This window comes from Panulirus ornatus, chromosome 1 (assembly GCF_036320965.1).
Source record: "Panulirus ornatus isolate Po-2019 chromosome 1, ASM3632096v1, whole genome shotgun sequence".
NCBI lineage: Eukaryota > Metazoa > Arthropoda > Malacostraca > Decapoda > Palinuridae > Panulirus > Panulirus ornatus.
In genome coordinates, this window is record NC_092224.1 from 76069964 (window position 1) to 76089019 (window position 19056).

Here is a 19056-nt window from a genome sequence, read left to right on the forward strand (position 1 = left end):
TAATTTTTTTATGTACATTACCAGTGAACCCCAGTTTTTGAGAGGTGGTAGAATAACATTTGAGAATTAGACTCCTGGATAGTTGTCTGACCAGAAATATTGTAAAGAGGAAGTAATGATTTCTTGGTGAATTAAAACATCAGTCTGGCTTGACAGATCTGCTTTGTATATAGAGTGAGAGCTCAAAAACTATTATAATGTGGATTTTTTTTTCCTCCCAGCCCATTGAACATCAGGATATGTGTGAGTGAATTGAATGGCTGCTTGCACATGATTTATCCAATGTATGGAGGATTGGTGGATAAGCAGAGAGAGCATCATATCATAGTGGCATTTTCTCCATTCGAGGAGAATATACTCACAGTACACATGTATGCTTATATGTGTTGGATGTATGCCATTGTTGTTTGAAATGGTTCCTGAGAATTCTGCTTAATGTTTAGGTAATGCAGTTAGTGCTTGAGCACCCAGTGCTTGAGCTTAAAGTGTTGGTGGTGAATATTCAATGTGACATATTACTTTACCTCCTCATTCTCAAGCATTCTTCAGTATTGGAATATCACATATCTCTTTTTTTTTGTTTTATCTTAATAGGAAACTCAAGAGCCGATGGTCCACCAATTTTGATGACCTCGAGAAATATTGGATAAAATTAAAGTTGCGACACAATGCTACAGGGATGTACGCCAGGAAGTATGAACGTTACCCAACCTTTTACAAGTGAGTTTTATCCATATCTCTGAGTTTTGGAGTAGACTTCTTGTTATTTTTTTGTTATATTCTCTATAACTGGAAAAGGAAGTGTTGGATGTTTGTGTCATTAAGTATCTGTAGAGGACTTTGTGGAAATTTTTCATGGGTGATTATGAATAAGAGTGAGGGTAACTAAGATGATTTGGACTGGTGGCAGAAATAAGGGTTAAATGAATATATATAAGTATAAGAGCAAGGTAATTAGGTACAGTAGGGTTGAGGGTCAAGTCAATTGGGAGGTAAGTTTGAATGGAGAAAACTGGAGGAAGTAAAGTGTTTTAGATATCTGGGAGTGGATCTGGCAGCGGATGGAACCATGGAAGCGGAAGTGGATCATAGGGTGGGGGAGGGGGCGAAAATCCTGGGAGCCTTGAAGAATGTGTGGAAGTCGAGAACATTATCTCCGAAAGCAAAAATGGGTATGTTTGAAGGAATAGTGGTTCCAACAATGTTGTATGGTTGCGAGGCGTGGGCTGTGGATAGAGTTGTGCGCAGGAGGATGGATGTGCTGGAAATGAGATATTTGAGGACAGTGTGTGGTGTGAGGTGGTTTGATCGAGTAAGTAACGTAAGGGTAAGAGAGATGTGTGGAAATAAAAAGAGCGTGGTTGAGAGAGCAGAAGAGGGTGTTTTGAAATGGTTTGGCCACATGGAGAGAATGAGTGAGGAAAGATTGACTAAGAGGATATATGTGTCGGAGGTGGAGGGAACGAGGAGAAGTGGGAGACCAAATTGGAGGTGGAAAGATGGAGTGAAAAAGATTTTGTGTGATCCAGGCCTGAACATGCAGGAGGGTGAAAGGAGGGCAAGGAATAGAGTGAATTGGATCGATGTGGTATACCGGGGTTGACGTGCTGTCAGTGGATTAAATCAGGGCATGTGAAGCATCTGGGGTAAACCATGGAAAGCTGTGTAGGTATGTATATTTGCGTGTGTGGACGTATGTATATACATGTGTATGGGGGTGGGTTGGGCCGTTTCTTTCGTCTGTTTCCTTGCGCTACCTCGCAAACGCGGGAGACAGCGACAGAGCAAAAAAAAAAAAAAATTATTTTGCTTTGTCGCTGTCTCCCGCATTTGCAAGGTAGCGCAAGGAAACAGACGAAAGAAACGGCCCAACCCACCCCCATACACATGTCTATACATACACGTCCACACACGCAAATATACATACCTATACATCTCACTGTACACATATATATACACACACAGACACATACATATATACCCATGCACACAATTCACACAGTCTGCCTTTATTCATTCCCATCGCCACCTCGCCACACATGGAATACCATCCCCCTCCCCCCTCATGTGTGTGAGGTAGCGCTAGGAAAAGACAACAAAGGCCCCATTCGTTCACACTCAGTCTCTAGTTGTCATGCAATAATGCCCGAAACCACAGGTCCCTTTCCACATCCAGGCCCCACACAACTTTCCATGGTTTACCCCAGACGCTTCACATGTCCTGATTCAATCCACTGACAGCACGTCAACCCCGGTATACCACATCGATCCAATTCACTCTATTCCTTGCCCGCCTTTCACCCTCCTGCATGTTCAGGCCCCGATCACTCAAAATCTTTTTCACTCCATCTTTCCACCTCCAATTTGGTCTCCCACTTCTCCTCGTTCCCTCCACCTCTGACACATATATATAAGTATAAATAAGTTATATATAAGTATACATAAGTTAAGTTTTTCTTAGGGTTACTTTAATATGTGGTAGGAAAAGGCTTTATAAGGTATGGATTGACTGATACATACTTTTGGTAATATGTAGAAACTAAGCTATCTCTGTCCTCCCTTTGATTCATCGAAATTGAGGTCATTTTTGTTTCTTAAAATCATTTCCCCATCAAGGTGGTGGTTAAGATGTTTGTATTTACTGCACACTTCTAGAAAGGTTTTGGATGTTTTGAGTTGAAAGGTGTATAGTACACTGGGTTAATTGTGCTTCCAGTGCATATATTTATTGATTTACACTCATATCTTTAGCCACACTACCTGTCTTGTATACACCCAGAAAGCACCTTCACATGAAACATGCAACAGCAAACAGCAGATCCCAGCAGAAACATGTCTATGCCTTATATACACCTTACTCATGCAAGTCACATATGCACACATTACACATAATGCAATGTCACACATGTTCATACATCTTTCAGCTTCATACCTGCATTACCTTACTTTGCCTCTGTCTCAGGGATCTCTTCTTTATTGACAACTTATATTAACACACACAACATTAATTTTTTAGATACAACTGAAGAAATCTAATTCATAAATACAAATGTTTGTGCATTTGTGTTACCATTTCATGAATGGACTGTAGCACCAAGAGACTCCAGATTTTGGGTATAGGTGCTTCAGAATTTAGGCAAGGTATTAAGATGCTACACATTGTCTTGCAGGCTGTTTTGAGGCCACAAAGGGCTGCTTGTCAAAATCCTTATACATTACTATTCATTCACTGCACAGTTCAAAGTAGGTGACCTGGCAGCCTCATAATATATTGAATGTACCTCAGATTGAAGGCAGGTTGCAAGGGTACCAGCACCAGACTTTAAAGGCAAAAAAGAAAAAAAAATTTTTTTTGAAGTATCAATGTTGCTACAACTTCATGGTATTTATTCAACACAAAGGTGACAGCATATTTCAGTTTTCAAATAGTCATCCTTGAAGGCTATTTGAAAAGCCAAGAAAGGCTTTTGCTCACTACTCATGTGGTACTAATGCAAATTGATATAAAACCATATTGTTAGCCATTCACACCATTGCACTGCCAGATACTCTGTCCGGTAGTGAATGTTTATGAAATAGTTACCCCTGAATGTAAGAGTATACTTGGATAGATAACTGTGCTCAGAAGGCCATCAGAAATATGGCTTAGAGTAAATTGAGATTTTTTCCCCCAACAATTAATAGTAAGTATGTTTCAGAGCTCTGGCATGTATGTAATTTCTAAGGGACCCTATAACTTCTACCCTGTACTGCTCTGTCCCTTACCTATCCTTCCATATCACCAAGGTTGACCTCAAGTACTTACATTCCATCATATTCTCTCTCTCTCTCTCTCTCTCTCTCTCTCTCTCTCTCTCTCTCTCTCTCTCTCTCTCTCTCTCTCTATATATATATATATATATATATATACAATGGAAGTAAGGGGAGTGGGGGAGGAATGGGATGTGTTTAGGGAATCAGTGATGGATTGCACAAAAGATGCTTGTGGCATGAGAAGAGTGGGAGGTGGGTTGATTAGAAAGGGTAGTGAGTGGTGGGATGAAGAAGTAAGAGTATTAGTGAAAGAGAAGAGAGAGGCATTTGGACGATTTTTGCAGGGAAAAAATGCAATTGAGTGGGAGATGTATAAAAGAAAGAGACAGGAGGTCAAGAGAAAGGTGCAAGAGGTGAAAAAAAGGGCAAATGAGAGTTGGGGTGAGAGAGTATCATTAAATTTTAGGGAGAATAAAAAGATGTTCTGGAAGGAGGTAAATAAAGTGCGTAAGACAAGGGAGCAAATGGGAACTTCAGTGAAGGGCGCAAATGGGGAGGTGATAACAAGTAGTGGTGATGTGAGAAGGAGATGGAGTGAGTATTTTGAAGGTTTGTTGAATGTGTTTGATGATAGAGTGGCAGATATAGGGTGTTTTGGTCGAGGTGGTGTGCAAAGTGAGAGGGTTAGGGAAAATGATTTGGTAAACAGAGAAGAGGTAGTGAAAGCTTTGCGGAAGATGAAAGCCAGCAAGGCAGCAGGTTTGGATGGTATTGCAGTGGAATTTATTAAAAAAGGGGGTGACTGTATTGTTGACTGGTTGGTAAGGTTATTTAATGTATGTATGACTCATGGTGAGGTGCCTGAGGATTGGCGGAATGCGTGCATAGTGCCATTGTACAAAGGCAAAGGGGATAAGAGTGAGTGCTCAAATTACAGAGGTATAAGTTTGTTGAGTATTCCTGGTAAATGATATGGGAGGGTATTGATTGAGAGGGTGAAGGCATGTACAGAGCATCAGATTGGGGAAGAGCAGTGTGGTTTCAGAAGTGGTAGAGGATGTGTGGATCAGGTGTTTGCTTTGAAGAATGTATGTGAGAAATACTTAGAAAAGCAAATGGATTTGTTTGTAGCATTTATGGATCTGGAGAAGGCATATGATAGAGTTGATAGAGATGCTCTGTGGAAGGTATTAAGAATATATGGTGTGGGAGGAAAGTTGTTAGAAGCAGTGAAAAGTTTTTATCGAGGATGTAAGGCATGTGTACGTGTAGGAAGAGAGGAAAGTGATTGGTTCTCAGTGAATGTAGGTTTGCGGCAGGGGTGTGTGATGTCTCCATGGTTGTTTAATTTGTTTATGGATGGGGTTGTTAGGGAGGTAAATGCAAGAGTTTTGGAAAGAGGGGCAAGTATGAAGTCTGTTGGGGATGAGAGAGCTTGGAAGTGAGTCAGTTGTTGTTCGCTGATGATACATCACTGGTGGCTGATTCATGTGAGAAACTGCAGAAGCTGGTGACTGAGTTTGGTAAAGTGTGTGGAAGAAGAAAGTTAAGAGTAAATGTGAATAAGAGCAAGGTTATTAGGTACAGTAGGGTTGAGGGTCAAGTCAATTGGGAGGTGAGTTTGAATGGAGAAAAACTGGAGGAAGTGAAGTGTTTTAGATATCTGGGAGTGGATCTGGCAGCGGATGGAACCATGGAAGCGGAAGTGGATCATAGGGTGGGGGAGGGGGCGAAAATTCTGGGGGCCTTGAAGAATGTGTGGAAGTCGAGAACATTATCTCGGAAAGCAAAAATGGGTATGTTTGAAGGAATAGTGGTTCCAACAATGTTGTATGGTTGCGAGGCGTGGGCTATGGATAGAGTTGTGCGCAGGAGGATGGATGTGCTGGAAATGAGATGTTTGAGGACAATGTGTGGTGTGAGGTGGTTTGATCGAGTGAGTAACGTAAGGGTAAGAGAGATGTGTGGAAATAAAAAGAGCGTGGTTGAGAGAGCAGAAGAGGGTGTTTTGAAGTGGTTTGGGCACATGGAGAGAATGAGTGAGGAAAGATTGACCAAGAGGATATATATGTGTCGGAGGTGGAGGGAACGAGGAGAAGAGAGAGACCAAATTGGAGGTGGATAGATGGAGTGAAAAAGATTTTGTGTGATCGGGGCCTGAACATGCAGGAGGGTGAAAGGAGGGCAAGGAATAGAGTGAATTGGAGCGATGTGGTATACCGGGGTTGACGTGCTGTCAGTGGATTGAATCAAGGCATGTGAAGCGTCTGGGGTAAACCATCGAAAGCTGTGTAGGTATGTATATTTGCGTGTGTGGACGTATGTATATACATGTGTATGGGGGGGGGGTTGGGCCATTTCTTTCGTCTGTTTCCTTGCGCTACCTCGCAAATGCGGGAGACAGCGACAAAGTATAATAATATATAATAAAATAAAAAATATATATATATATTTCCTGCATTAGTGAGGTAGCATCAGGAACAGACAAAGAAATGGTCTCATTCATTCATATCCAGTCCCTTACGGCAGCTTCACATCCAGTCTCGTATGGTCTTGAATAGTATAACTAAACCAAGTTTTATGATTGACTGTTGGAACAGTGTATCATGAAAGTTTTTATTCATAGAAGGTACTGATAAGAAGGTTGCATTTTTACTGATAATAGCTTTACATTTCTCTCTAGGGCTGCAGAGCTACACCATGGCCAGTGGAGCGTACCAGAGTTTGACTGCAATGGTTTTGTCAAGAAGTGGGTTATACACTACACAGCTCCCTTCTTTGGATGGGATTCATTAAGATCCAAGTTAGAGTTCAAGTAAGTTGATAATGTTTATTTATTAATACTTGATTCTTATCTTCAGAACCATTGCTGTGCCCAGTTTGTCATTTCATTCATTGACCAACATATCTTAAAGGGGACTGTCAAAATGATGATCATACACTCTGCAGGTAATTGACTTACAGTAGTATCTAGTGATAAGGAATCAGAGGTCCTTAGCAAACCAGCAGTTACCATCATCCCTGTATCCCAGCATATTGTCTGTCCAAGTTGTAAGACTCACTGTATGCTACAATTTCAACAGTGCAGAAAATGTAAGATCGATCTCAGATTTGGAAGTTTCATCAGTGAGACTCAGGATTCCATAAGCTCTTTCATAAGAGTGCAGTCAGCAGGCAGGGGCTCTTCATTGCCTATTAAGATGCATTTACCCACAAACCAAACACATTAGAAAGTTTTTGCAAGGTTGAAAGCTTTGAAATCCATTTCGACAAGGCCTTTTTTCATTGTTGAGGTTACTAACCTAGGCTTGCTTAGGTAGAAGTTGGTAGGCAGCCAACTACCAGGGAGGTATATTTCCAGTACTGCCTGCCTGGATATCGGGAGGGTTAGTGACATCTTAGTGAGCCAGTACTTCAGTGAATGTCAAGTTGCACTCCTCTGACCCAGGTAGTTGTCTTTCCTTTGTGCCTCACTAACACGTGGACTACTGTGGAACATTTAGGTAGAAATATAAGTTAGAAGTAGTTGGAAGGAGCATTAGATAGAAGTGGTCAGTGGGAAAATTAGGTAGGAGCCTCAGCAAACACCGTACAAGAGTTGCCCTCTGCCAGTGGCCTGTTAAGGGTGAGGCACTAAAGGCTAAGAAGCATCACTGGAGTTCACTAGTTATGGAGACTTAATGTGGCCACCCCTTTGAGGGAGTTCTAATTGGAACAGGCTTAGGAGTTATAGGTAGATAGATAGATAGCTTGTTTAGCATTTGTTGCTGCACAGGCTGTGGGTTACCAGAGCCAAGATGCTTAGGTCACACCAAGGTGGGTGCCTCAATACATATACTTTTAAGAATTGCTGAGATGTGATGAGCTTTGTCAGTAGGTTTTATCAGATAGCTAAGGGAATAAACGGAATGCAAATATCATCAAACCATTGGTATGAAAGGAAGGTAACTGAAAGCTTAGATGGAAGTGCAGTGAATGTAGGAATGCAGTCGTGTGAATGAGGTATTTAAAATGTTGAGAAAAATACTAAATTAGAGGTTGTAGAGTCAGTAGTAGGGTACAAAGTAGTGAGATATAGGAATAAAAAGGGCAATGAGTGGTGGACAGAAGAGATTAGAAATGCTGTGGAACAGAAAAAAATGGCGTACAGTAGATTGCTGGATAGGAATGTACCAGTGGAAGTTCAGCAAAGGAGGAGTGAAGAATACAAAATATGTAAGTGGAAAGTTAAAAAGCTGATTGAGGAAAGCTAAGAGAGTAGACAAAAATTTTGGAAGGAAGTTAAGTGGAAAGTTTCAGGACAATAAGAAACTATACTGGATGGAGGTGAGAAAGGAAAGGGATGGATGTAAGAGTGGAAATGTTGGTATAAGAAGTAAGGAAGTGGAGTTGCTGAATCAAAAGGAGGAAGTGAAAGGAAGATGGAAAGAGTAATTTGAAAAACTTATGAATGTGGGAGAACAGGAGGCAGCAGTTGAGAGTAATTTTAAAAACTTATGAATGTGGGAGAACAGGAGGCAGCAGTTGTTACATGCTTGGGTAAGGAAGATGGAAGGAAGAGGATACAAGTGCAAGGATCTATAGCAAAAAGGGAGGTAAGAAGGACAGTCATGAGGCTGAAGGTAAGAAAGATACCTGAAGTAATGGGATTATGGTTGAAATGCTGAAGTATGGAGGAGAAAGTGTGGTAGAGTGGATGCATCTTATATGTAAATTAGCATAGAAACAGAAGTTTGTGCCTGAGAATCGGATGTAAGCTAGTATTGTTCCTTATTCGAAGGAAAAGGTGCTAAGGATGTATGTAGCAGTTATAAGGGAATAAGTCTGTTAAGGGTGAAGGCATGTACAGAGCATCAGATTGGGGAAGAGCAGTGTGATTTCAGAAGTGGTAGAGGATGTGTGGATCAGGTGTTTGCTTTGAAGAATGTATGTGAGAAATACTTAGAAAAGCAAATGGATTTGTATGTAGCATTTATGGATCTGGAGAAGGCATATGATAGAGTTGATAGAGATGCTCTGTGGAAGGTATTAAGAATATATGGTGTGGGAGGAAAGTTGTTAGAAGCAGTGAAAAGTTTTTATCGAGGATGTAAGGCATGTGTATGTGTAGGAAGAGAGGAAAGTGATTGGTTCTCAGTGAATGTAGGTTTGCGGCAGGGGTGTGTGATGTCTCCATGGTTGTTTAATTTGTTTATGGATGGGGTTGTTAGGGAGGTAAATGCAAGAGTTTTGGAAAGAGGGACAAGTATGAAGTCTGTTGGGGATGAGAGAGCTTGGGAAGTGAGTCAGTTGTTGTTCGCTGATGATACAGCGCTGGTGGCTGATTCATGTGAGAAACTGCAGAAGCTGGTGACTGAGTTTGGTAAAGTGTGTGGAAGAAGAAAGTTAAGAGTAAATGTGAATAAGAGCAAGGTTATTAGGTACAGTAGGGTTGAGGGTCAAGTCAATTGGGAGGTGAGTTTGAATGGAGAAAAACTGGAGGAAGTGAAGTGTTTTAGATATCTGGGAGTGGATCTGGCAGCGGATGGAACCATGGAAGCGGAAGTGGATCATAGGTTGGGGGAGGGGGCGAAAATTCTGGGGGCCTTGAAGAATGTGTGGAAGTCGAGAACATTATCTCGGAAAGCAAAAATGGGTATGTTTGAAGGAATAGTGGTTCCAACAATGTTGTATGGTTGCGAGGCGTGGGCTATGGATAGAGTTGTGCGCAGGAGGATGGATGTGCTGGAAATGAGATGTTTGAGGACAATGTGTGGTGTGAGGTGGTTTGATCAAGTGAGTAACGTAAGGGTAAGAGAGATGTGTGGAAATAAAAAGAGCGTGGTTGAGAGAGCAGAAGAGGGTGTTTTGAAGTGGTTTGGGCACATGGAGAGAATGAGTGAGGAAAGATTGACCAAGAGGATATATGTGTCGGAGGTGGAGGGAACGAGGAGAAGAGGGAGACCAAATTGGAGGTGGAAAGATGGAGTGAAAAAGATTTTGTGTGATCGGGGCCTGAACATGCAGGAGGGTGAAAGGAGGGCAAGGAATAGAGTGAATTGGAGCGATGTGGTATACCGGGGTTGACGTGCTGTCAGTGGATTGAATCAAGGCATGTGAAGCGTCTGGGGTAAACCATGGAAAGCTGTGTAGGTATGTATATTTGCGTGTGTGGACGTATGTATATACATGTGTATGGGGGGGGGTTGGGCCATTTCTTTCGTCTGTTTCCTTGCGCTACCTCGCAAACGCGGGAGACAGCGACAAAGTATAATAAAAAAAAAAAATAATAAGTCTGTTAAGCATTCCAGGAAAAGTTATGCAAGAATATTAATTTAGAATGATGGAAATGACTGAATGCAGAATAATTGAAGAGCAAGAGGATGTAGTTAAGATAGGGTATGTATGGATCAGATTTTTGTAGTAAAGATGACCATGGAAAAGTATTTTAGTGAAAGGTAAGAAGTTGTATGCAGCTTTTATGGACATGGAGAAAGAATCAAGGAGAATGCTTTATGGGATGTGTTAAGGATATATGGTATGGTGGGACAACTGTTGGATGGTGTGAAAGCCTTCTATAGAGGAGCAGATGCGTGTGTAAGAGTGAATGGAAAGCTGAGCGAAAGTTTTGGGATACATGGAGGTGTGAAGCAGGGCTGTGTGGTGACACCATGGCTTTTCAGTATATATATATATAAATGGAGTGATAGGAGAGATGAAAGCATAACTAGGGAAAAGGGGTGCAGAGATGGAGTGTGGCAGTGAGATATGGTGGCTAGTGGCAAGCCTGTTTGTGGATGATACTGTGTTGTTTGCTGAGAGTGAAGAGGTGTTGCAGAAGGTTGTAAGTGAATTTTATGATGCATTTAAACATAGGCATTTGAAGGTAAATACAAGTAAAAGTAAATTAATGGTGTTTGAATGGGGCATTTGAAGGTAAATACAAGTAAAAGTAAATTAACGGTGTTTGAAAGGAAAAGAGTGAAAGTACAGATTTTGTAAAACCATATAGAGTGAAAGAAGAAAGTTTACTAAATTGTGCTTTGGATATGGGGGGAAAATACTGGAAAAAGTGAGGGAATTCAAGTATCTAGGAACTGTCTTGAGTAAGTGTGGTGACATGGAAGGAGAGATAAAGGAGTCCCTTAATAGAATAATGAAGGGTAAAGGTGGAAGTATGAAAGTAAAGAGAGGATTAAGGGACAGCATATTCCTCCCAAAACATGGTTATGGAATGAGTTACAGAGGTCAAGAATCCAGGCTGTAGAAATGAGCTATTTGAGAAGAGCAGTGGTGTGCCTAGATGGAATGTAGAAAGAAATAAAAGGGTATGTGGGAGATCTGGTATGGCAGGGAATGCAAAGTTGGACGAGAATAAAGCATCAGCTTTAATACATTGATTACCAGATCCTTATTTATGGATTTTGTATCATGAAACATAAGGTCACATGTAAGATTATTTTGCCAAATATGATATTGAATGGAGAAAAACGTTTAGGAAGTGAAGTGTTTTAGATACCTCGTAGTGGAAATGGTGGAGAATGGAACCCTTGAAGAGGAAGTGAGTTATAGGGTGGGCAGGGGGGCAAAAGTTCTGGAAGCACAGAAGTATGTGTGGAAAGGGAGGTCATTGTCTTGCAGTCGGGGGCAAAAATGGTTATGCTCGAAGGCATAATAGTCCCAACAATGTTGTATGGATGCACGGCATTATCCGTAGGTAAGGATGTGCAGATGAGATTGAATGTGTTGGAAATGAATGTTGTAGGACAAAATGTGTATGAGGTGGTTTGATTGAGTAAATGAAAAAAGGGTAAGAGAAGGATTGGTTAAAAAAAAAAGAATGTGGTTGAGAAAGCTGAATAGGGTACACTGAATTGGTTTGGACATTGGGACAGAATAAGTGTGGAGAGGTTAAGGCAGAACACAGTATTAATTCTGTTGAACTGCAAAAGGTAAATAAGGAAACAGATTTGGGCTCAATAATCTCTGATGACCTAAAACCAAGTAAGCAACACACACAAGTGGTGAAAAGACCAAATAAAATTCTTGGATTTACAGGATTTACAAATTTTAAGTCCAAGAAATCATCTGTGCCCTTTGCAATTCATTGGTTTGTTCCCTTCTTGATTATTGTGTTCAGTTTTGGTCCCCTTACGTAATAAAAGATATGGAAAGAGTGCAACATCGAGCTACGAAGATGGTTCCTGAGCTGAGAAATAAATTCTTTGAGAGCAAATAAAATTTTACTTGAAATCTTTTTAACTTGGACAATAGGAGGCTAAGAGGTGATTTAATACAAGCATTCAGAATCTGCTGTAATGATTTTGATCTACCAGTTACTCAAGATTTGGTTCATGTGATTTCATTCGTGTTATTGGATGTAATACCTAACCTAACCTTGAATGAGAGGAAGTACTTTTTCTTCAACTGCGCTGTTAACATATGGAATGGTTTGCCAATCGACTGATTGAAAGCAGTAATATAGATACATTTAAGAAGAGACTTGATAAAGATTTCGCTATAATTCCACAATTACATTATTTGCTTCTCTTGGTCACATTAGCAATTTGCAGGTTATTCTCTGAATAATCTGTATACCTTAAAACTTTTACCACATTAATCTATGAATTTCTTGTATCTTCCACTATCACAAACAGCCTTGAAAGCACCCAAGGGTCTTTTGCAGTTTGAATTCTTTCTTATTCTTTGTATTCAGTAAGCTGTAAGTGGTATGAGCCTACATATAGATTACTATGTGGTATTCTTCTTGAGTTTGGTTACCTTTGTTAAACATCAATATCTAATAGGGAGAGTTGAGAAGACATAAAGATGGTATCTAAAATAGGAGAGTTGATTTGTAGAGACAGGTTAGAGCAATGTTGCTCAGCCAGATTTGCCTGATGACCCCTATGTCTGGGTTTTTGTTCACTTCAGCCCCCTTTTATTCCTTTAGTTGTAAACAGACAGAGAATTGAGAATTTATTTTTGCCCACAAATAACCGCTACAAGTGTGGAAACAAGTGCAGGCCATTTTTTTTTTTTTTTTTTACTAATGTTTACTTGGAGTTTATAGTCATACTCTAAAGAAAAATTATTTTAGCTCAGAGTGGCCTGCTTGCAAAACCTTCCCACCCCACTGGAAACCCCCCTCTCAGCCCCATGGGGGTCCATGACCCACCATTTGAGAGACACTGGGTTAAGAGGCTATAAAGTTGCTTACCATGGAAAAGAGAAGAATAATAGGAGACTTGATCAGTCTTTTTGTTCCTGAACCAGTTTAATCCTTTCACTGTAGTAGTCCAAATATCAACCATGCACTTTCTTTGTTGGAAATTTTTTAATATTCTAAAGATGTATATCTATAGTTATGTTATTAGGATCAACTAGAATATAATTTTCTTAATAAACGATGTCCAGTTCAACTTGAAAAATTGCTTACTTTTGCTGTATGCATTTTAAGTTATGCTGCTCCACTCCCAAGCTTATGGGGTACACCAGATATCCTGTCAGGCAGGTTTAATGAGGTATTTGGTATTTTTAAAAGTATTTCTGTCTGTGTGGTATTTTTAGAAGTATTTCTGTCTGTCTGGTATTTTTAGGAGTGTTTCTGTCATAGACGAATATTATTCCGCAAGAGTTTCACAAAGTTCCGTTACTAATGGACACAGATCTTGTACTGTCTCCTTGACATTTTCACATAGGCTGACCAGTGTACAGAAAAATTTTAAGCTGTAGCATTGGGTATCAGGGCATGGCATACCACCGCATTGGGTATCAGGGCATGGCATACCACCAAGAGCATTATTTGCCATGTACTTTGCCTTGAAGGTGATTAAAAAAAGTTTGTTCTCACATCTTATCCACAGTGAGCATACAATAGAATACCATGATGCATATGTCCAGCCCACATTGAATGGATTAATAATGTCAACAGAGAACACATTTGGAAGATGCAAAGAGATTAAGAAACTCATTAGACAAGCTGTAAAGAAATAGTGTTATGGTATCAGAGTTGTGGATGAGTGGTGTAAGGTAAGTGATGACCATGAATGCTGAGAGTATACAAAGTTTTAGAAAGTTGTATGATGATAAGGTTCAAGAGATAAGGTCCTAGGAGTGTAAAACTCTCTTTGCTGTGCAATTAGGTAATTATATGTGTATCAGCTTAAACTCCTTAAGTATATGGATAGCACATACATTTCATCTTTAAAGTGATGATAAAAAAGTTACTTTGCAGTTCATATCAGTACAAGTATGCTATTGTGGCATAATCAAACTAAGTGATGGAAGGACTAACATTCACCTATTCCTGTAGACCATATGGAGACCTGCTGATTAAATAAATTTTCAAGGTCTTCCATAAGAACCATACCACATGATGATGAAAAATAAAAGTCTTGATATACTTACAAACTTTACTCTTAAACCATTGGTAAATGAACTTCATCCCTCTTATCCAAGCCATTCTGAAACTTACAGGTGGAAGGTGATAGTTCTCAGTTACGTATTCCTGCAGTATAAGTTACTAATTTTTGCCTCATTAACATCTCAGGGAGTTAAATCTTTATTCCATATATTTCCAGAGGTGCAGTTAGAGTTACCATGGATCTTCTCAAGTTAGACATCAATCAGTGTCCCAATGAATACTTTGTGCAGAATGCTTTCAAGAACACTCATAGATGTGACAGGAGGACTTCTTATGTAAGTACATTAAAAAGAGTACAATTTTTTTTTTCTTACTTTATTTCTCTTAGTTGAGTCATGCAGTAATTGCAGATGTGTAGTGCACTACCCTCTCCTTAATTTAGGATTGATATACAGTTCTGCAAAAGTAATGTAAATGATGCTGAGGAAAAAAAGATAATCAACATGAATGACAACTAGTCATCTGCAGTATTTTTCAGTGGATATGATGATTGCTACTGTTTGATCTTCATTACCACTGCTGTGTATGGAAGCACCATAAGAGAAGTGTTGGGACAGGATATACCATGAGTCACTCTACTTAATTTTTTCCTAATGTTGATTTTAGACTTTCCTCTAAATCCTCTAAACTGTTAATCCTCATGATGGATATTGATATACATGTACACTGTTCCTTAAAGTCATAGCTTATTCAGAATGGAGATATACACACACACAAAATAAAAGAGAGACAATAAGTTTTGACATTACTACTTACTCGATCCTTCATGCATTTGCTTACCCTTACTCTTCATATTTGCCATACTTGTGAATTTGTTAAAGTTTTATTACACTGGGAATTATTTATGATATATTTTTTGTTTTTCAAGTGTGTGCCAATTCAAGGTCGAGGATTTGACACAGGTGGTTATAAGTGTGAATGTATCCAAGGCTTTGAGTATCCTTTTGAAGACCCTATCACCTATTTTGATGGACAGTTGGTTGAGGCTGAGTTTATCAACATTGTCCGTGACAAGAAAACCAGGTAATTTATCCATTTCTGCATGTGATTTATGTTTAATTAGGATGAATGTATTGTGATATGATCTTTAATTCAGATCTAAAGACATGAGTGTTATATTGGCCTATATTATATTTTTGTTTTGACCTTAGCATGTGACCTTTTTTGGGTGGAAACAAAAGAAAGCAATTTTCTTCCTCAGATATGATTTCCTCAAATGTCGAGTTGCTGGTGCAGCTGGGCTTGAGAGCAGTTTCCTTATCATCTTGGCGCTTGCTTTCTTCACCCTTGTTTTTCGTCACTAGATATGTCATATTTCTAGAGTATGTATGTTCACCATAAGTCTGTTAACCAGAAGAAAGAGATGCTGTTTTACCTGTGATCAGTTTGTGACAGAACATTCCTTTCATGATTAAATAGAAATATTTCAGTAATATATACTTATTGTGGAAGTTTGTTGTGATTAATACTGGCACGTAGTGTTAGCCAGAGAAAAAAAATGAAGGCCTAAGTAGCAGTACAAACTTAAAGCATAAATAACTTAGCTGTCATCCATGAAAAATTTTGTGAAAATATTTAGCAAATGGTCTCTAAAGTTTTACTTTTGGAATAAATCTTAGAAATATAAAAAATGCTCTAAAGCACTCAGTATTAATTAATCATTATAGAACTATGAAAATTTTTTCTTTCCAACTAAGGTAACTCAGGGCTGTCCAAATTTATAAATGACCATGCATGAAAGCCTTAATTGTTGTAAATTTTTTTACTATGTATAGTTATTCCTAAAGGACTCTTAAAAGATTATAGGAATAAAACTGTACTAATAAGGCTTTCAGATGGCTGAAGCTTCAGTTTCAGGGTAGTTATTTATGTAGAACTAGACAGTACCATTGCAATAGTAATATAGGTATTCATAGCTAATCTAAGTTTGGTAGCTTTAAGTGATAGGTTGATTTATATGAGTATTTGGTTTTACCCAATGAGAAATGGCAAACAGGAATATATAAAAAGAAAGTAGGGGTATAAGAGTGTTGAGTTAAACTTGGTAAGTTGTATGGGAAAGGGGTGATTGAGGTGTTGGCATGCACAGAACGTAAGACTCAAGAGGAACAACATGGCTACATGTGGATTAGGTATTGTTTTGAAGAGTATGCGAGATATACTTGGAGAAACAGAAGGACTTGCATGTGGCATTTTGTGAATGTGGAGGAAGCTTATGATAAGGTTGACAGAGATGCTGGGATTAAGGTAAGTACAGTAAACCCTTGACTTAACTGACTAATTGGGGGAAGGGGTGCTGTTAATGCCGAAAGTTTATTGATCGAGAATGTGATCTATGGACCATTTTTTAGTACAGTATATTGTATTACTGTATATTTATACAGTTCACATGCTTTCTTTTAACTCCTCAATCACTTGATGCCATTTTAAATTGTAAGGATTGCAGAATTATTTAATAAATAAAGTCACAATTTTCTCTGTATACTAACCACCTGACCACACAGTAGCTTGAGGCAGACTGAGATAGAAACAAAGCAAGTATACCTCACTCTACCAAAAACAAGTGCGATATGAAATGCACGTGGTGCAGTGTTTGAGATTTTATTATTATTATTATTGTTAATTAATGCATTATTATTTGCCCGGTCCATTGAATCATAGTCTGTTAAGTTGATGATTTACTGTATTTCATTGGAGAATTCCAGGTGAATGATTGTTGCATGTGTGTAGTGAAGGCTTGTAGTTTTAAAGAGAAATCTTACTTGATGACTCAAGTGCTGAGGAAATGTTTGAAGTTTAAAAGTTTTTTCACTCTAGACATAAAGATGTACAAGCGAACCATAAGGAGTTTTGCACTTGTTCCTCCCAGTGTAAGATTTTACAGATATGCCAAATCTCTTGTAGTTATACAGTTTATAAGATATCAAGAAGAATATCTTCATGTTAAAGAAAATTAGGTTGAACAGTGTCTCTAGAAATTACTAGTTGCAAAGGCATGACATATTTTCATATTTATTGTATATGGTAAGGACTAAAGCAGTGATGCAGCAGAAAATATAAAGTAATTAGATAGTTAGAATTCCAGTTCTTGACATAAATTAAAATATTTCGTGAGTTAAAGAGTTATAATTCAAGTGTGTTTAACTTCAGCAATACAGAAAATATTTTGGTGATTGCACTCCAACACCAATGTAATTTATAAACTTGCCAACTGCTGGAGTTGAAAGTTGGAAAGAGTCCACACATTTCAGCATTGTACATTTTATGATCTCTTCCTGCATTCATGTATGCAGTAATCAGTAAACTGTGTATATAAGTTGTGTTTATATAATGCTGTAGCATAATTCACGTGAATTGAATTGTGCCAACTCATATTGCATTCCATCCAAATTTGTCTCAGGCACATAAGAATTAACTCAAGAGGTGCTTTTGTCTTTTTGAAAAAAAAAAAAAAAAACACGTAGGTATGAACATATTCCATCCAAGTATGGCCTTGACAGATAAGAATTGTTTTATAGTAACATGTTGTGAATACTTTCTGTCCAAGTATGACTCACATGTGTTACAACTGATGAAAACACTGTGGTTCATTGTAATGTGTAGTTGTGAAAAAAAAATTATGTATCATTACCCAATTTTAATGTATTGCATGAAATGACATTTTTTATCAAATGACATCAATTATGAAAACTCTTTTGCCATGGCCACCCTCTTAGGGAGTTCCTAAAGGAAACAGGCATCAGAGATATAGATAGATAGAATTACAATTCCATTGTAATAGCAATGCTGACTTCTAAAATGCCTTCACATTACACTAAATGTGATGCAGTATTATATTCTTTACAAGCTAGTGTTTTCATGCTTGTTCAGTGTGTACAGTGTGCAGATATCTACGCAACAAGTAGTTGAAAATCAAGCTGAGCATTACCAGCTGTTGTTCAAGTACCAAAGTGGTGTTGATGATTAGGTAGTACCAGAATCAAGGTCTACTTTACTTATGAGCCATCCATTCATGTGTGATAAAGCCAAAAATTCAGTATTGTATTGCTTTATGGCAACATTTAAGCTTACTGATAACTATTTGTCAGTATGTAAGAAGTTTATTCCCTGCCATAAAAGGATATTTTTTTAATTCATGTAAGGGTGATTTTCAAGTGGTTACTGTGCAGGATTCCATTCAATTTTATTGTATGTATATAACACGTTTTTAACGAATCTCACATTCCAAAATCTCACATTCCATATTTTTATAACCTAACATAATTATTTTGGTAAGACTTATACTAAGACAACTTTCCTTTTCCCCAGTGCCTCTTAACAAGTTCTTGATTGGTTATAACCATTAGGAATACTTGTAACAATGCCATTGGCAGTAAAAAAATATTACAATAAAGTATATGCCATTTTTGAAATTTCATTATTTAACCTGCAATGAGGGAAGTGAGTCGGTTGTTGTTCACTGATGATTCAGCACTGGTGGATGATTCAGGAGAGAAAATGCAGAAGTTGGTGACTGAGTTTGGTAAAGAGAGTGAAAGAAGAAAGTTGAGAGTAAATATGAATAAGAGCAAGGTTATTAGGTTCAGTAGGGCTGGGGGACAAGTTAATTGGGAGGTAAGTTTGAATGGAGAAAAACTGGAGGGAGTGAAGTGTTTTAGAGATCTGGGAGTGGATTTAGCAGCGGATGGAACCATGGAAGCAGAAGTGAGTCACAGGGTAGGGGAGGGGACGAAGGTTTTGGGAGTGTTGAAGAATGTGTGGAAGGCGAGAAACATTATCCGAGAGAAAAAATGGGTACTTTTGAAGGAATGGTGGTTCCAACAATGTTATATGGTTGCAAGGCATGGGCTATAGATAGGGTTGTGCAGAGGAGGGTGGATATGTTGGAAATGAAATGT

The 19056-nt window shown here is 38.7% G+C and overlaps 1 protein-coding gene across 2 annotated transcripts in view; it reads left to right on the forward strand.

The window, feature by feature from the left end:
- The window catches only part of LOC139749831 (uncharacterized), a 275451-nt gene extending 256888 nt beyond the window's left edge, over window positions 1-18563 (forward strand). For both annotated transcript variants that reach the window (XM_071664142.1, XM_071664132.1), the window contains 5 exons: window positions 595-720; window positions 6437-6568; window positions 14316-14433; window positions 15027-15181; window positions 15360-18563. In XM_071664142.1, coding sequence (XP_071520243.1) covers window positions 595-720; window positions 6437-6568; window positions 14316-14433; window positions 15027-15181; window positions 15360-15462 — 634 coding nt within the window. In that variant the 3' untranslated portion in view covers window positions 15463-18563. The remainder of the gene's footprint in view (window positions 1-594; window positions 721-6436; window positions 6569-14315; window positions 14434-15026; window positions 15182-15359) is intronic.
- Window positions 18564-19056: the final 493 nt, after the last annotated feature.